The sequence below is a fragment of the Arvicola amphibius genome, chromosome 5 (assembly GCF_903992535.2).
Source record: "Arvicola amphibius chromosome 5, mArvAmp1.2, whole genome shotgun sequence".
Taxonomy (NCBI): Eukaryota; Metazoa; Chordata; class Mammalia; order Rodentia; family Cricetidae; genus Arvicola; species Arvicola amphibius.
Genome location: NC_052051.1, coordinates 44,493,446 through 44,512,522, shown reverse-complemented (window position 1 = coordinate 44,512,522; position 19,077 = coordinate 44,493,446). Strand labels below are relative to the sequence as shown.

General features: G+C 47.4%; 1 protein-coding gene across 5 annotated transcripts; it reads left to right on the top strand.

Annotated features, from left to right (window-relative positions):
- The first annotated feature begins 381 nt into the window (after positions 1-381).
- On the top strand, positions 382-14,079 carry Ap5s1 (adaptor related protein complex 5 subunit sigma 1). Of its 5 annotated transcripts, none has more exons than XR_005285557.1 (5): positions 382-682; positions 1,440-1,650; positions 2,875-3,164; positions 8,193-8,298; positions 12,704-14,079. XR_005285557.1 is itself a non-coding variant. In XM_038331948.1 (5 exons), the coding sequence occupies exons 2-4, from the start codon at positions 1,475-1,477 to the stop codon at positions 4,410-4,412; spliced, it is 543 nt and encodes a 180-aa protein (XP_038187876.1). In that variant the 5' UTR covers positions 382-682; positions 1,440-1,474; the 3' UTR covers positions 4,709-5,940. The 5 variants fall into 5 exon arrangements, 4 of the variants coding, with proteins under 4 accessions (XP_038187876.1, XP_038187877.1, XP_041911119.1 ...); XM_038331948.1 differs by lacking the exons at positions 8,193-8,298; positions 12,704-14,079 and adding exons at positions 4,336-4,412; positions 4,709-5,940; XM_038331949.1 differs by lacking the exon at positions 8,193-8,298.
- Positions 14,080-19,077: the final 4,998 nt, after the last annotated feature.

Sequence of the window (19,077 nt, the reverse complement as noted above, 5' to 3'; positions counted from 1 at the left end):
AAGTCATCACTTTCTGGTGTGCGTTTCAGCAGGCAATTCGGTCGCACACAAGTAGCTTAGGGGTAGCGGTGCGCAGGCCTCCGTGGAAAGTTTGGCTCATGTCGCAGCAGCCACAGCGCCCCCTGGCGGCCACCCTCGCGGTGACCAGGCCGCAGCTAGTCAAGGGCTTTCCAGCGCCTCCAGAGAAGCTCGCCGGCCCCCTGAACCCTTCAGGGCGCTCTCGCAGTCGAGGAGATCGGCTAGTCAGAAGCCTGCGCGCCCTCGGGAAGTAAGGCCCCACGCCCGGACCACAGACTCAGGATTGAGTCCGCACTACAACCCCCAGAGTCCAGCGCGCCGCTGCCCGCGCGAGACAGTGACGCAATGAGGCCGTCAGGAAAAGAGGGAGTACGGTGACCGGGGTTGATGACGTCTGCTGCTGGCGGCAGAAAGATGACCAGAAGTCAAGGCCTATAAACCTTACTTCCCTTCCTGAAGCGGGTTTGCCAACCTACCTGTTGGATAACTTTCAATTCTTGATCTGTTTAGCCTTGACCGGGACTAACTACTGTGTCCCACCTCAGCCTTGCGACCCCGGGGTCGCCACTGTCACGTTGTCCAGAGCAGTCAGGGACTCCCCATATATCTGTGGCTGACTTGAATTCCTGATCCTCTTGTCTCCACCTCCCGAGTGGGATTTCAGGTATGTGCCACCATGTCTTGTTTTTGAAATAGTTTTGGTTAACTAGATAGAGCCCTTTGAATAAGGTTTGCCACACTCGCTCCTTCCTTTTTTTCCAGTTGATCAGAGTCAGCTGCAGATACGGCATTTAGAGGTATTTTCGTGTGTAGTTTCTAAAACAAAGACACGCTCCTACATTCAAAACCAAGTGGCAATGATCAAGACTTCCATGTCAGCCAGCCCGGTCTACAGAGCGAGTTCCAGGGCAGGCTACAAAGCTACACAGAGAAACCCTGTCTCGAAAAACCAAAACCAAACCGGTCTACAGAGCGAGTTCCAGGGCAGGCTACAAAGCTACACAGAGAAACCCTGTCTCGAAAAACCAAAACAAAACCAAAAAAAAAAAAAAAAAAAAAAAAAAAACCCTCCCATCTCATACTCCATACTTAAGTTGTCTTAATGGCGCACCCTGTGGAGTCTGGTTGGTTTTGTCCCAGGAGCACTCAGCTGTGGCCTCTGGTCATCAGTAGTCCTGCACTCTCATGACCTTGATGCTTTTGGAGATTTCCGGATAGTTTTGCAGAAGTGGGTTTAGTGTTGTAGGAGACATCTCCACCCTTGTTCTGCAAGGCAGACCAGACATTACATTATTCAGAGGCTAGGCATACCTAAGTAGACAGGTGATAAGTGTCCAGCCATAACACTCTCTGGGCACACTCCCAGGCCACACCCTCCTTGAGAGTATCTCCTTAACAGGGGTTTTACTTTCCTCTCGTAGGTCTCTGGCTTCTCTGCAGCACCCACCCTGTAGCCATGGTCCACGCCTTCCTCATCCACACCTTGAGGGCCCCGAATTCGGAAGATACAGGCCTTTGCCGAGTGCTCTACTCCTGTGTCTTTGGTGCTGAGAAGTCACCCGATGATCCACGGCCACGTGGTGCAGAAAGGGACAGGCTCTTGCGCAAGGAACAGATTTTGGCCGTGGCCAGGTAATGTCACAGCCTTGCCCCGAGCTTCATCAGACACAGAGCTGATTATGAGGGACGCTGGAGTTGGGCAGTGAAGGAAGACGAGGAGTCACGATGTTTCCCCTGGTCCCCACCACTGTGTATAAGTATTCCTATGAAAAAAGAGCTAAAGAAAGAATGTGATTATCATTATGGTGGTTCTGGGAATTTCATGTATATTATATAATCCTCATAGTCCTCTGAGGTGGCTATGTTATTATCTCCACTTTCCAGAAGAGTAAGCTGACATACAGAGGCTAAGGAACTTAACCTGCCCAAGGTTGTGCAACGAAAACATGGCTAGAAATGGAGATTAGAGTATAACCAGGCAGACTCATGCACACGAAACATGCTTTCTAGTGGAGGTCTTCCTAAGAGAGAGGACGTGATGATTAGCAGAGACTCAGGGCTGCTGAATGCCGGAGACTCCGAGCCGTTTTGGAAAGCTCCCTATGAGGGAGGTGGCCAGACTGGGACCTTTCTTCCCAGACCCACGTGAGTTGCACAGCTCTTTGCCAACCCCTTAGTCTTGACCTGGTTCCCCTCTTGCAGGACAGACAGAACTAAACAATGACCTGTTGGAATTATTTGTTTTGAGACAGAGCCTAATTTTCTGGTTCAGGCTGCCCTCCACTTCTCTGTGTATTTCAGGCTGGAATGAACCGATCCCCCTGCCTCCTCCTCCCAATGCTAGAATTATAGGCATGCACCACCATACCTGGCTAAACGCAAGGCTTTAAAGCCAGTCTGTGAGGGGCCTGATCTAGAAGATGATTCAGGAAGCGGTGAGGGCAGCCTTGACAGTCACATGGGAGGTGCTTAGGACTTGGAGAGGGGTGAATGGTTGAGAAGTCAGACGGCCCATGTTCTTCTCATCACTTGTTTGCCTCTCTCAACTGTTGAGAAGGCTTCTGCGAGGCGAGTGAGAAAAGACTTCATCCCTAGTCCTTTTCCCAGCCCAAGGAGCTGTCTTCTCTTGGCCATTTCGAGTAAAGTGATTCAGGCTGGAGCCTGGATTTCTGTAACCTCACATTTCCCTGGCTCTGTGTCCCTGGGCAGATCACTTAAGCTTTCTAAGCCTAAGTTTTCCTTACCCAAGATATGAGACATAACAGCTCCCAGCTACATTGGAAGTTGACAGAAGTGTCCATGTGTGTGGGGGTGTGGCACCTTGGTGGTCTGCCAGTGACCTGACTACTCTTCCAGGCAGGTGGAGTCACTGTGCCGGCTGCAGCAGCAAGCATCTGGATGTCCCTCCACAGACCTGCAGCCTCAGTTCTCAGATGAGCCTGTGTCTCTGCATGAGGCCCCCCATGGAGCCTTCTATCTGGGAGCCGGGGACCCTTTCCAGGAGCCGCAGACTGTGGTGTGGCTGGGTGTGCTCTCACTAGGCTTTGCCCTGGTGCTGGATACCCATGAGAACTTGGTGCTGGCTGAGAGTACACTCCGGCTGTTGGTCCGCCTCCTTCTTGACCACCTGCGGCTGCTGACACCAGGTAACAACTTCTTGTTGAGGGCTGACCGCATTGAGGGAATCCTCGCCCGCTTCCTGCCACATGGGCAGCTCCTTTTCCTCAATGACCAGTTTGTCCAGGACCTGGAGAAGGAATTCAGTGCTGCTTGGCCCCGCTGACCACCCACCAGAATGAGGCTTCTTGAAAGGACAGAGAGGGAGGGTAAAGATTACACACTTCAAGGAGAAGTTTGGCATCTCCCTCTTGCCCAGGCTGCTCCCTAGTCTGATATGTGACTGCACTCAGGACAAATGATTGGACAAGCTGGCAGGAGGGGGCCTGGATAGAAGGCAGAGGAAGCTAGCTGTACCTTTTCCCAGTTCAGTGGAATGGTAGGACATCCTGAACCAGTAGCTGCCATGTGACACTCTGCGTTGTTCACCACGCTAGCCCTTGACTTCCAGCCCTCTCAGCTGCCTGTACTGGAGCCATGTAATGCCTGCCAAGACTTTAGTTCACTTTCTCTATATCCCCAGCACAAAAGGAGTCTCTGAGACTCCCTTCAAGGTGGGGAAGCTGGGATGGTACCCTGGCAAATCCTGGCCCCTGCCTTTGCACATCATCAAGGATATTTTCAGCAAGGCCTATTCTGCATCCGGCCCCACCACAGTTCAGAGCAGGGGGATTCTGAGGCTCCGTATGTGCCGAGCCTATATCTGCCAGGCAAGCCAAGTGCACAGCAGCCTTTCTTGTCTGCTGGCCAGCAAGTGCCAGGTGTCTGGGCCAGGTGATACCTTACTTTGAATTAAAAACAATGGCTGTCTGACTTTGTTCTCTCTTTTTGTGCACCTGATGGATGCAGTGCCCTCCTGTGCATGAGCATCCGCCTGAATGACCCCTGACCTTGCCCTGCTACTTGCTCAAGCATCCTCCTACGAGGCTTCCTTTTGAGACCTCCATTCCTCCTCCTCAGTTGTTTCTTTGTGCTTTTTGCTGTAGTATGTGTCACGGGTGGTTGGCTGTGTGGTGGTTGGTCAGTCTCTGAGAAGCAGAGACTGGAGGGCAGTTCTGTCCTTGCCCTGTGGGACTGTCCTTGCGTTGTGGATTGAGCTCAGCTGTCAAGCTTCCTGGCAGGCACTGTTATCAGCTGAGCCATCTCTCCAGTACATGATGTATTTTTTCCAAAGTAAAATGAAGCCCTTTTTTATTTCAGAAATGTTTTCCCAGCTTGGGTCGTTAAGTAGCTATTGTGTTCCATTGTTCCATTCAGAGAGTCCAGCTGCACAGTAGGTGAGTCTCCTGTTGTTAATCTTCCCTTACCCTAATTGTGGCAGATAGCAGAAAACTCCAGAAAAGAAAAGTTACTTTTGGAAGATGGATCATTTGCGTACAATGAGGAAGGAACCACAGAACAGTTCTGCAAGGAAGCAGTTTAGTTTAACTAAGGGGGGAACCTGCAGGCTGCAAAATAAGGCTTAACTGTATCCCAGGTCTCTGCCATCTTGGCAGTCCAGATCATCCATCCAAGGTGGTTAGCTCTCATTGTATTCAAATGAAGCTTCCTCAGCTCCCTCCTCTCTTTGCAGTGGGGTGCCAGTATCCACTACCACCCCAGCATCTCAAGATCTCATGGAGCAGCCAGGCGGTGGTGGCGCACGCCTTTAATCCCAGCACTCGGGAGGCAGAGGCAGGCGGATCTCTGTGAGTTTGAGTTCAGCCTGGTCTACAAGAGCTAGTTCCAGGACAGGCTTCAAAACTACAGAGGAACTGTGTCTTGAAAAAAAAAAAAAAAGGAAGAAAGGAAAAGAAAAGAAAAATAGGCTCTCTTGGAACATCTGAGTCTACAAAACATGGTTTCTCTACATTTCTGACTCTAGTTCTGTCACGTTCCACTTGGCTCTCAGAACATGTTACTCTTCTTTCTTTTCTCTCAAAGCATGTAACACGTGCTGTTTCCACTGATGCTCACTCGCAAAAACAAGCATGTGCATTTTGGTTATAGCTGACTACTAATGAACATTTAGGAAGACAGAGTTATACAGAACAACAGAACAAAAAAAAATCTCATAATTGGTGATTATAGAATCCTTGTATTTTTCAGTACCTGAGGCTGGGTACATTTATAAAGAAAAGAGGTTCATTTAATCCAGTTTTGAAGTTAAAGTATGGCACTGGCCTCAGCTTGGCTCTGGTGACAACCTCATGGTGGGTGGCAATTCAGTGATGGGGACATGGACGGGAGAGAAGAGAGGTGGGCGTACAGTAAGCTGAGGAGCAGACAGGAGCCAGTCATGACCTCACAGAAAGCTCTACTGTAGATGACAGCGAGGGGTGCTTATATCCATACTCTAAATTCTAAGAGCTTATCTGAATGTCTTGGGTGGAAAGTTCACATATCCATCTATTGGTTTGTTGTGAGCTAACTTGAAGTCTTGATGTCTCAGGATGATTGCAAGACTTTGTAACCTTGGTATAAGTGAACACTCCCTGTATTCCACACACAGGGAGAAGGAAAAGCAGAACTTAGATCCAAGCCTAACCACTTGAGTGAGACCAGACTGGACTTTGGAGTGATCGATTGTTTTTGTTTCCCTTCCCATATACTCAGCCTGCTAAAGATGAGGGAAGACAGACTTGGAGAATGATATTCCTCTGTCTTCTCAGACTGAGCCTCTCAGAATAGAGTGCAGTTTAATGATTCACTCCTTTCTTTTTTAAGTTTTTATTTTATGTGTATAATTTGTGTGTGTGTGTGTGTGTGTGTGTGTGTACCATGTATATGTGTGCAATTCCCCAGAGGTCAGAAGAGGGCATCTGAACCCCTGGAACTGGAGTTACAGATGGTTGGGAGCTACCATGTGGGCACTGGAAACCAAACCCAGGTCCTCTGAACTAGCAGAATGTGTTCTTTACTACTGAGCCATCTTTCCAGCCCCAAGATTCAGTTCTTGCAGGGAGCCGATTTGCTGGCCGCCATTATGAGATGGCGCCGAGCCCCTGTACCACTGAGTAAACAACTCCATATTAGGCAAGGCTGTAGATGGAACCTCTCGCATGCGCAGTAGTGCGCAGAAATCTTGGCCAATCCCGTGGCCGGGGGCATCGGAAAAACGAGCGAGTAGCCAATCCAGGCACGACCCGTGTCCGCTCTCCCTATATAAGCTGCTGCCGTTTAGTGCTCTGCGCCCTTCGCTTCCTGCTCTCCCTTCAACCAAGAGGCTCCAATAAAGCGTGATTTGAGAAGAATCCTCGACTCGGTGGTCGTTCTTCCCTGCTGGCCAGGGGGGTTCGCCGCAAGTTCTTGCCTCTGTTCACTGGCATCTGAATTTTCCAGCAGCAGTGAGCTCTGAATTCAGATATCTGGATTACTTTAACTACCTCTGAAAGGTCTGCCATATACTAGTATCTCACTTATGGCCAAGATCCTAAGAAGTGATCTGAGAGGCAAATTCCAGCACTTTGATTCTCCAGAGTTCCCAACTGTTTTTTTAAAATTTATTTATTTATTATGTATACAATATTCTGTCTGCATGTATGCCTGCCCACCAGAAGAGGGCATCAGATCTCACAGATGGTTGTGAGCCACATGTGGTTGCTGGGAATTGAACTCAGGATCTCTGGAAGAGCAGGCAGTACTCTTAACCTCTGAGCCATCTCTCCAACCCCCCAACTGTTCTTCCAAGGAGGTTTTAATCATTCCTGGTCTCTACTTGGGGCCTCTGTTTCCCAACAACTCTCAGGTGTCACTTTCTTCTTTTAAAGTTCAGGGCTGGGGGAGAGGGTTCACTGGGTCCAAACACTTGGAGTGCAAGCATGACTAGCTTGAATCCCAGAACCATGTAAAGCCAGGCTCAGTAGCCCACATCTGTAATTCCAGTGCTTCTATGGTCAAAAAGGAGGCAGAGACAGGACAAAGCTGTGGGCTAGCTCACATAGTATACACCGTGGCAAACAACAAGGTAGAAGGCAGGGATGGACACCCAAGATTGTCCTCTGATCTTCAGAGTGCTTCCTGGCACACACATCGCACACAAATAATATCTTAATTTAAAAGTTGTTTTTTGAGGGCTGTGGTCAGGCCTTGAAATCAGCCTGTAGTCCCTCAGAAAACTGTGTGAGTATGGGTGTTGGGGGTAGGTTGCTGAGTACTATGGTTACATAGCAAGACCTGATCTCAAAATGATAATGAACACTCAAATATATGCACAGTGTTGTTTCTTTTATGTAGCTAGATAAATATCCATGGACTTGGTGGACATCGAGAATGGGCCTCTCTCCTTGTGCCCTAGACACTTTAAGAACCAGTATAAAGTCCATCTTGTAATGCCAATCTAAGCAGTGGTCCCTCCGGTCATTCATTGCCCACTCTGCCTAGAGAGTGCTTTGGTTTATTAAATTCTCTTTACTGTGATCATCAATCTATACTATGCACTGCATGTCTCTTTCAAATTAATTTAGTAGAGGGTGTAAGAAACCGGACAGAGAGCAGAGTGGAACAAGCCTGGTGACAGTTTCTATTTGTAGAGTGTTATCATTTGAGACAAAAATCCTATGCTTTGTGACAGGGGGTTTCTAGGGAATCCTTGAGGCTGGGAACTCTGAAATTTCACCATGTGCCAACCTTTTCTCCTTCAGTACTGAATACAGAACAAGGGCTTTTTTATGCTTGTCAGGCATTCTCCCACTGAGCTAAACTCCTAGCCCCATGCAGGGATTTCTCCTGGGATTCAAAAACAGCAGGCTCAAGAGTCCTGTTTCCCGGAAAGCGAGTTCTTTCTTCCAGTAAGTGCTCAGATGAGGCTAGAGCCAGAACTGGACGTTAGTACACACCTATGGTTCTGTCCTGAGGGAAAACAGGTGAAAAGGGGGCCAGAACTCCTCCCTCTCAGGAACAGTCACCTGATTTATGGTGGCAAGGTCAAAGCAGTTTCAGCCTGGCCTTGTCAGCTTAAAGAGCCATGAGCATTTGGAGCAGCAAAGATTTCACCTGTGGCTGGAGAAGGGCGGCATTTGGGCATTGCCTGGGAATCAACACTTGTGGACTGAAAATGACTTTAAAAGCCTTTGGAGTCCCCCATTTCAGGTGGTCTTGGACATCTACGTGATAAGAACAAAGCGCTGGGAGGCAGAGCAAACTTCAGCCTCAGAGAGGCCCATGCAGAGCTGACAGTAAGAGGTAAGCACAGAAGAGCAGTTTCCTGGGTCACAAATAGCAAGTTAGCAAAGATAAAGAAACGAAACCCTCACAGTCAGGCGTAACTAAAAATAAAGAGTCTGTGCAGAGACCTTCAGGGGCAATGGGGAACACAGTCACAGTACCTGTCCCTGGTCAGCACCCCAGGGTGCCCTCAGACTCCCTATGAGTGGAGGTTGACCTTGAACTCCATCTTCCACCTCCCAGTGTGGGGTAACAGGCACACGTCAATCACCACACTGTATAAACTGATGATATGACCACTCCATGGTTAAGGAGAACGTTTTTATTGCAGATGAGCTAGAGAACAACCAGAAACACCTAGTAGAGTCCAGATCAGAGAGGGAAAGAAGTAGACTGAACATGGCAGGGCTCTCTGTGAGAGAGAGAGAATAGCAGGGGACAGAGACTAGAGAAAACTGTGAGCCAAGCAGGAACCGTGCAGAGAGAACATAATGAGGATAGCAGGGTTATAAGAAAGAGTAGCTGGGGAGGGAAGCCCTCAGCTAGAGGGACCGTAGGGGAGGGAGGAGGTGAGAAGGGCCAGGATGCTAGTTAGTGTGGACTTTGAAATATATACCTGGTACCTGTGTTACAAGGGCCTGCAGGCCAGCATGGGCTTTGCTATGCTGATAGGTGCCACGGTACCCATGTGCCCCTCCTGGCTGAGGTAAGGAAATGTTCTTTTGGTGGAAGAGAACTATTTTCTAAGTTCCTGAGGATGTCGGCTTTCATGTAACCACCAGAAATCCTCCAGCAGTCCAAGTGAGCTCATTTCTGGATATTTGGAGTGTCTTTGGAGTTTGGGGGTTTGGAGTACCCTTTGGACCTGACACACACCTGACTCCATATATTATTATTGCTGTTGTCGTTTTGGTTTTTTGAGACAGGAACTCTCGATGTAGCTCTGGCTGTCCTGAAACTTACTATGTAGATCAGACTCAGAGATTCATGTGTCTCTGCCTCCCAAATGTAGGGATTAAAGGTGTGCGCTACTATACCCAGCTCCAGATATTACTCTTATCTTAAATATTACTAGAAAACGGGCTGGAGAAATGGCTCAGTGGTTAAGAGCATTGCCTGCATTTCCAAAGGTCATGAGTTCAATTCCCAGCAACCACATGGTGGCTCACAACTATCTGTAATGAGGTCTGCTGCCCTCTTCTGATCTGCAGACACACACAGACAGAATAATGTATACATAATAAATAAATAAATATTTAAAAAAAATATTACTAGAAAACTTGGAAAAGAAAGCTAACCAACTAAGGGAGCACCACAAAACAGAAGGGATAATAGTCAAATGCAGGAATTTTTGTGTTTTCACAGACAAGCAAACCCAAATGTCAGTGGGGTGATGCACACCTTTAATCCTAATACTTGGGAGGCAAGGGCAAGTGGATTTCTGAATTCAAGGCCAACCTGGTCTATACAGAAGTTCTAAAACAACAGACCTACAGAGAGAAACCTGTTTTTTTTAAAAAAAAAAAAAAAAAAAAAAAAGGAAAGAAAGGAAGCAAAGAAACCCCAAAGACTCAAGGTTTGCCGCTGGGTCTGTGGGGGAGGAGGGATGTGGGTGCTATAGGCGGTCCTTAGAGATTTCTGTACTTTTCCACTCCATGCTTTATCGCACCAGACAATGTGGCCTAGCATCACCCCTTGAGAGGGTGGAGGGTTTCTGTCCTTAGTGTGCCTGGGCTAGCCTCCTTACTTGCATCAGCCCAGTACAATGTGGCAGGAATGACACTTGGCCAGTTTAGAGTCAAGGTCTCATGGGCATTTTGCTTTCTGCTATGAAAAGTGTGTGGTTCAGGCTGATGGAAGGGTAAGAAGCTACGTGAAGTGAAAAGAACCATCCCTGGGCTGGTGCGATGACTCGGTGGGTAAGGCTGCACGAACCCTGGGACCTACTAGCTTCACTCTCTTTAACCCACGTAAAGATGACAGGAGAAAACTGACTCAACCTGCAGTTTCCTTTGGCCCTCTCTCTCTCTCTCTCTCTCTCTCTCTCTCTCTCTCTGGTATGTGCACCCCTCCCACAATAATAAATAACTATTGCAAATAAAGAGAGTCGTCCCAGCTGAGTCCATCTGAGACTATCAGCTCCTAACAGAAGAGAAGACTGACTGAAAAGAGGACTGACATCGCTGTCAGCACAGATGCCCAAGACCAGCACAAAGGAGATTTATTTCTCCCAGACGGACAGAGGGCAGGGAATAAGAGACCAACATGGGAGATCGGGAACGAGGGAGAAGGGAAAGGAACGAGAGAGGGAGGATATTTGCCCCCAAGGGACTAAGGACTTCCTCTGGATAGAGGGGAGACAGGTGTGGCCGGTAGGCAAATGGCAGTTTATAAAGGTAGAAGGGGAACCCCTGTGTTAGGACGAGTTGGTTCATTTTAATTGGGCATGTTAATTAGGTGAGCCGAAAGGGGGCTTTTGATTGCTGGACTTCAATAGTTTGGTAGCTGGACATTGGTAGGAGGAGGAAGTGGCCAAATAAGGGAATAGACCGTGGTGAGAATGTGATCTAATGGTTTTTACAAGGCAGAGGAAATGGGGGAAGGGCAAAGCCTGAGAGCCATGTTTGCCATGCTTGAGCCTGCTAGAGTCCTTCAGGTGTAAGTGAGACCAAGCATTGCGTAGCAGTCTCCTCTAAGAGTTAGACAGAAGATTGTAAAGGCTGGAGATGTTGGATCTGCAAAGATGACTCAGAGGTTAGGAGCCCTGGCTGTTGTTCTTCAGAGGACCCAGGTTCAATCCCCAGAACCCACATGACAGCTCACAACCGGCCATAATTCCAGTTCCAGAAGATCCAACACCTGTTTTTTGCCTCTTCAGGCACTAGGCAGGCACATAACTCATAGACATACGCAAGCAAGACACTCATTTAAAAAAAAAAATTTAAAACACACAGGATATACTAAGACAAGATGAAAATGCTCCATCCTGAAGAGATGCTGCCAAGTAAACAACTCAAAGTCTTCAGGAAGTCCCCAAACTGACCGGACTCACTGGGCCCTTCCCTCCCCAAGCATATATAAGCAATAAGGACTGCTTATCAGCACAGCTGCCCAGAAGAGGTTCAGACCTCACAAACTGCCTGGAAGAGAGTCTCCAGCCTGCAGAGCTGCCTGCACACTGCAGTGTGCTCCATTTTCCCAGCTCTCCTGAGCTGTCACTCATGCTGGGAGCACTTTGGTGATGCAACTGCCTTTGAGTTCCTTCCTGTAAGTAACCCCAATAAAACTTACTGGTTTACCACCTTGGATCTAAGTGGGATCCTTACTTTGGAGTCTAAAGTTTAGACTGCCATAGACGCCCTATCTGGGGTGAATAAAGGGACTAAAGTTCGTGTCGCCCCAGGAATAGCATCACGCAACACCAAGTAAGATCAGAGCTGCCGCAGGAGTCAGCCCCATATCACCAAAGGATCCACTCAATGGAGGAAGAGGTGCACTAACACAGCTGGCGCCCTCTACCTTCCTCCAGGGAGAAGGGCCAGGAACAAAGAACTATCCCACCTCCAAACAGACGTCTTGGTAGCGGGAGCTGTAACTATGAAGTGAGTCAATTATTAGATGCCACATGAGCTATTTGAGGGACAGAGGACGGCTTCCTGCTGTCACGTGACAACAATGACGCTAGGGTCTACGTCGGCTCCCAGCATTCTTGCCTCTTCAGCACTGAAAAGGCTTCTCAGAGCCCTGTGAATGGGGATGGCAGCAGCCATCTCCAGTTTTGACCAAGGTTTTCATGAGGTTTGGGTTGTTTTGTTTTCTTTTAACCATCAACTTTAAAAAGTTTTTTAAAAATTTTTTATATATTCCTGTACGTTGGTATTTTGCCTCTGTGAGAGGGTATAGGATCCTGTGGAACGGAGTTACAGACAGTTGTGAGCTGCCATGTGGGTGCTGGGAACTGAACCCAGATCCTCTGGGAGAGCAGCCAGAGCTCTTAACCGCTGAGCCATCTCTCCAGCCCCAAGGTTTTTGTTTTGTTTTGTTTTGTTTTTTGTTTTTTCCAGAGAGGGTTACTCTGTAGTTTTGGAGCCTGTCTTTGTAGACCAGGCTGGCCTCAAAATCACAAAGATCCGCCTGCCTCTGCCTCTGGAGTGCTGGGACTAAAGGCGCCACCACCGCCCAGCTCAAGTTTTGTGTTTTTTTTTTTTTTAAATTTTATTTTGCTATTATTTTTGAGACAAGGTCATACTATGTAGTTCAGATAGACTTAACCCTGTGCTCTCCCTGCCTCAGCTTTTCCAGTGTGGGGGTTACAGGTATGAATCCCACTGCAATAATGTGCGCTTGGATCCCCTCCAGGGGCAGCTCCCTGACTCTCACAGTTCCACAGTCAACTGAATTTGCACATTAAACTCCTCCACAGAGCACCAAAACCGTGTCAAGTGTTGGCAAGGAAGTGGACCAGACTGCATCAACTGACTCTCACACTGCATTGCTGCTGCGGGCTGCGATGCAGTCTCTTTGGAGAAGTCTGGAAACTGCTGATAAAGCTAAATATAGCTTAGCCTCTGTCAGGCAGTTTACTCAAGGGAAATGAGCGCGTAATCCCACAGAAAGACTTCCTTGTGGACGTTCATAGCAGCTCTACTCCTACCCATCCAAACCCGAGGGAGCCCAGATGTCCCAGTACGAGCAGAGGAACAGAAGGAATGTGAGCATGAGAGATGGCCCAGTGGTAAGGAGCGTGCCTGTAAAACAGTAAGGACCTGAGTTTGGACCCCAGGACCCTCATAACAAGCTGGGTGTGATCCTATGCTTCCTCTTTCTTGAACCAAACCGTCTCTCTTCTCCATGCTCAGTTGAAATGAACCAAAAGGACCGGCGCAACCCCCAGAAGCACACTTTGTAGGGACCTACTGCCGCCAACTAGGCTCCACATCTGAAGTTTCCAGAACTTCCCAAAATAGCACCATTCATTGGCTGGGGTTCACGCATTCAAAATGTAAGCCTGAGGGGGAAATTTACATTCGAATCCTTAACAGTGATGGAATCAGAAAATCGATTGAATGGTAGAGTGGGGGAGTGTGATGGCGTTAGCACACTGGTAACCTCAGCATGCAGCCGGTGCGAGCAGGAAGACCAGAAACTCAAGGTGGGGGCCACAGATGCTAGGCTGGGAAAGGCACTGGCTGTCAAGCCTGATGACCTGAGTTTGATCCCTAAGACCCACGTGGTGGAGGGAGAGAACTCTCCCACGTTGTCCAAAGGGAAAAACTCCAAGCACCCCGGAAAGGGCTGGCCCCTGACTTAGTCCAAAATGATAGTCTAGGCTCAGCTCAAGCTGGACTATAGAAGGATTTTTGGCAGATAGATCAAAACCTACAGCCAGCATTCCTCAGGAACCTGTGAAATGGTTTTCTGCCTGCCAGAAAGGGCCAGTTCCTTTGCCATATACCTGTAGTTACATACCAAGTCCAAAGCTAACCTCCAGGCTCCCTCAGTCTCTAGCAACAGACACCTCTTAGGAATATCAACCCCCACACCAGTCTTCTGGTTCTTCCCCACTCTGCTAGCTCCCCAGCGGCTCCAGATTACAGCTCACTCCCCTTCCCAGGCTCTGCTCTCTTGTCTGCCAAGGTCACCCCCCACACACTATTGTCTTCTCTTGCTTCTCCCTCCCGTTTTCTCTGCTCCCAGGAGATAGCCCAGCGAGATTGTCTTTTTCTCTCTGCTTTGGACTCTTCAAGATGCTTCTGGCTTCTCTCTCTTTCATATTTATAATAAAAACCTCCCAAACCATGGAGGAGTGGTCATTTCTGTGGTTTCTTACTGTGTCCTAGCTTACAATCTCCATGGATACACTGTGATTCATGAGCAAGCAAGTACATACACACACACACACACACACACACAATGAAAACCTTACAAGAGAAAAATTCAAGGTCATCCTTTGTTATATAGCAAGTTTGTAAATACCAATTTAAAAATATCAAAATAGCCTGGGCTATGTGAGACCCTCTTTCCTTTTTTTTTTTAAAGTGTGGGGGGAGGAATTTTTTGGGATTTGGAACATTCCAGGTATTTTTTTTTTTTGAGACAAGGTTTCTTTGGATAGCTTTGGCTGTCCTGGAACTCCATCTATAGACCAGGCTGGCCTTGAACACACAGAGATTCATCTGCCTCTGCCTCTGCCTCTGCCTCTGCTGGGGTCAAAGGTGTGTGCTACTTCCGCCCTGCTCATTCCAGATAGCCTGGAGCTTACAGCTGCAAAGAAAGGCCCTGCCACCAAACAAGGTAGGTAAAGATGACACCTGAGGTTATCCTGTGAGTTCCACACATGTGCTGTAGAATGCATTCGTGATACACACACTCACATACATTAATTGATTGATGTGATTCACTGAAGGTAAATTATGTTTCAGGCAGCCAAGCCTTTCCATCATGAAACATCCAGAGTAACTTCTATTTCCTGAGCTGCCCCATGATAGGAAGCTGGAACCTGGGAGAAGCAAAGAATCAGGGAAAGGTTCTTTGCACAATATGATCGGCATCTTGGAGTAGAGCTTACCTTCACCCACTTAACCCTGGCGCTAACTGAGCAGAACGAAACAGAAGTAGTCAGGTCTGTGTTAAAGATAATGGAGCTAGCTGGATGATGGGCAGGCAGGGGGTGGGGGTTGGGCTGCAACCCTCTTGTGATCTTGGGATATACTAGAGTTACAAGAAGTGGAAGGAAGGGGGCTGAGAGGGGCTCCACAATGCAGCTTCCATGAGGTCATCATGCTGGGGTGGCTCTTGTGGTGAGGCAGCTGTTTTGAAGTCACCTTAACCTATGCTCTATAAGTGACGGGTAAGCATTTAGGAAGAAGGAAAGGCTACCACCTACCAGAGGGGGAAGTTTTTTTAAAGGCTATCATCTAACATTTTAAAGTTTAAAATCCTCTAATAATCTCTGTACTATAAGATCTGGTTTATTTAGCTTCATTCCTCCACAGACTATAAGAAAAGATGTTAATTTTTAATTTTTATTTTATGAGTATAGGTAGATACCTGAATGTATATCTGTACACTATTTGTGTGCCTGGTATCCACAGAGGTCAGAAGAGAGTATGGGACCCCCTGGAACTAGAGTCACCGACGGTTATGATAAACCATGTGGGTGCTGGGAATTGAACTTAGGTTTTCTAGAAGAGCAGTCAGTACTCTTAACCACTAAGCCACTGCTCTAGCCCCCCCATTATATACTTTGAATTGATATCAAGTATGTAAGTGCTAAGACAGACTTGCCCATAGGAATAAATGTTCTGAATTGTGATCCAGTTTATAGAACTTTGTAGAAGTTGGTGTTGTCCCTTAAAGGAGAAGGAAACCTGGGCATAAGGAATGTCTTCCCATTTGCCTTTTAACTATAAAATAGATCTAGTTGTAGTGGGGTGTTAGAATTTAAGTTACCATCCAAGGGCCATGCTTTTCCACCACAGCTCATACCTGGGCCACACTGTGTTTAAAAAATAATAATAAATGAGCCAAACAGCCGGGCGGTGGTGGCGCACGCCTTTAATCCCAGCACTCGAGAGGCAGAGACAGGGAGATTTCTGTGAGTCTGAGGCCAGCCTGGTCTACAGAACGAGTTTCCAGGACAGCCAGGGCTACATGGAAAAACCCTGCCCCGAAAAACCAATAAATAAATGAAGTCATCATTTAAATGAAAGCATTATTTGGTATGAAGTTGTAAAGGCAGGGATAATTTTACTTTTGGTCTAGAAGAGTTTCTGCAGGGCTGAAGGATGTGGATGTTGCCCTTTTTGATGCCCTCTGTCACTGTCTCTGGGCCTAACTACTGCTCTCTCAGGAAAACATGAGCTGATTACTGCTGAGCCATCATAGTGGACACAGTCTCCTTGGAGCCCTGACCTGGACAACAATGAATTGTGGCTATGGAACAGGGGCTATAACAAGCAATAAGACAAAGTACTGTGAATAACCAGAGTCCATAACCAGTTCATTTTATCTTACTTTATAATTTTGAAAAAAATTCAGATTTACAGTTTCCAAGTAACACAAGTGCCTCTTGTCCAGCTGCAGGGCATCAGTCAGAAGAGAAGAGTAACGTGATAGAGCTTAGTGCAGCTCTCACCTTTGTCCCACTACTGTCCTTTCTCTGTTTCGGGACCTGGCCTAGGATGGCACCTTGCATTCAGTTATTATTCCACTCTGGTCTCCTTTAGTCTGGAATAGTTCTCCGCTCTTTCCCTAACTTTCATGACCTTCACATTATCCCCCGCCCCCCACTTTGTTTTTTGAGACAAGGTCTTGCTATGTAGCCAAATTGACTTCAAACTTCAAATGTTCTTGCCTCTACCTCAGTCTCCTAAGTGCTGGGGTCATAGACTGTATCACGTGATTTCAATATTTTTGAAGTTATTCTGCATACCAGTGCTATCCAGTAGAATTTTCTAAGAGAGAAATGTTTTTTATCTATACCCAGATGAATTTCACATTTGGAATGTGGCCAGAGAGGCTCAGAATGCCAAACGCATTTTTAAGAGCTGTTGACAGGTGATTGGGAACCAGGCAGGCCATGAAGCTGGATTGTTCCAATGCCCTTCAAAGTCCAGAAAGGACAGGGCTAACTATAACCACAATAAGAAGCCAGTTCTCACAGGCCTGATGCTCTTTTTGCAAGAATTAAGTAAAAGCTCTATATGGTGAATTCTAATTGGTCTTAAGAATAAAAACCTGGAACCAGATATCGGGGTAAATACTGAAAAATCAGAGAAACAAAAGAGCAAGCCACTAGAGAGACTTCTTACCTCTACCAAATTCTCAGACCAAAGGGGCTGAGCTCCTGTCTCTTCTCTCTGCCCAGCCATATTACTTCCTTTCTCCACCTCCCTAGTGCTGAGATTAAAGGCATGAGATCCCAAGTGCTAGGCTCAAAGGTGTGAGCTCTGTTTCTCTTTTAGACTGGTTAAACCTCTGTAAACCAGTGAGGCCGTGGACTCCTGGTCTTCCTGCTTCCACCTTTCAAATTCTGGGATTAAAGATGTGTGCCACCACCGCCGGTCCTAGTGACTAGCTCTGCCCTCTGATCTTCGGGTAAGCTTTATTTGTTAGAGCACAAACAAAATATCACCACAGAGGTCCTGGTGGTTTGCAGCAAGACTAAATCACCAATACTCACTTTTTAAAATTGCTTTTTACATTTTCAATTTTATTTTGTAGTCAAGGGGACAGACAGTTGTAGAAATCAGAAGAAAGCTTTCGGGAGTTCTTACACTACGTTGGTCCCAGGGGTCAAACTTAAGTGTGATTTGTATATGCTGAAAGTTGTGAACTATCCACACAACTACCAACAACTGTGTGGTGGTTTGAATGAAAATGGCCCCCATAGGCTCACAGGGAGCGGCACTATTAGGAGGTGTGGCCTTATTGGAGGAAGTGTGTCACCAGGGGTGGGCTTTAGGTTTCAGGAGCTCAACCTAGGCCCAGTGGCTCACTCTCCCTGCCTGCTGCCTGAGGATCAGATGTAGAAAGAGCTCAGCCTTCCTGCAGCACCATGTTTGCCTGCACTCCGCCATCCTTCCCACCGTGAGGCTAATGGACTAAACCTCTGAACTGTGAGCCAGCCCTCAAGTAAACTGCCGTGGCAATAGTGTCTCTTCATAGCAATAGGAACCCTAAGTAAGACAAACAGTAATAAAATCTCAGAGTTCTAGAATCTTTGTCACATAACTAATTCTGTTTGGCAGCAGTAGTGATTTCCCACGGAATCCCTCAGGCTTCTCTCTCGAATCTGTGCTAGACAGGAAAGTGTAACATTAAGTATACCATTGATGCAGTTTTAAAGACTTTTCATGTTTTACATTTATGGGGGCGATAGATGCCAATGCTTTTGGGAACTGATTCTCCTTCCCTCAGATTCTCAAGCTTGGCAGCAAGTGCCTCTACCTGCTGAGCCATCTCACCAGCCCCGCTGATACATTTTCACATATGCTCAAGCTGTGCACTCAGCACCCACAGGTGCTATCCTCAGGCGTGCTGCGGTAACTAATATGACTTCTGTTGAAGGACATTAGTTTTTACTTCTTGTTGAAACATGTGACTGGAAGCAGAAAGGGTGGATTATTTTGTCTGTTAGCTGAGCCCCGTTTAGCCACGCCACCCACTCCACTATGTGAGATCCCACCCTGTTATGTGCATCGAGAAGCTGTGACCTTTTACTGCTGTGTACTGGTCACAGTCTGCCCATTCATTTTACGGATGCACATTTGAATTGGTTTCATAATTTGCTTATTAAGAATAAAGACACTAGAACCTTTTCTAGTGGATGTAGTTTTTAAAAAAGATTTTAATCTTAGCTTTCATTACCTGGGTAGGTGTACAGTGAGTACAGGTGCCAGAGGAGGTCAGAGGTGTCGGGTCACCCTGGTGCTGGAGTCAGAAGCGTTTGTAAGGCGCCAGACATGGGTTCATAGCTCAAAGTCTTTTATTGCATCATATCCCCACGGTCCCTGCTCGTGTCGCCTGGCTAGGCACTCACGCCCCTGTGACATTTGCGTGTCAGCGCACCTTTACGGAGCACTGCGTGCCAGGCACTGGTAACCCTCTCTCCTCCAGCACCTGGCTAAAAAGGAGAGCTGCTTTGCTTGAGGAGGTGGGACGGAATCCAAGAACGCCAGTTTTCTGGGCTTCTGGACGTCCCGTGGAAACTGCTTTAGACCAAGCAAGGAGAGAATAATCTGCTCCTTCACGCCTCTGCAGGGAACCAGAACGGCCCCCAAGCAAGGTCTACGG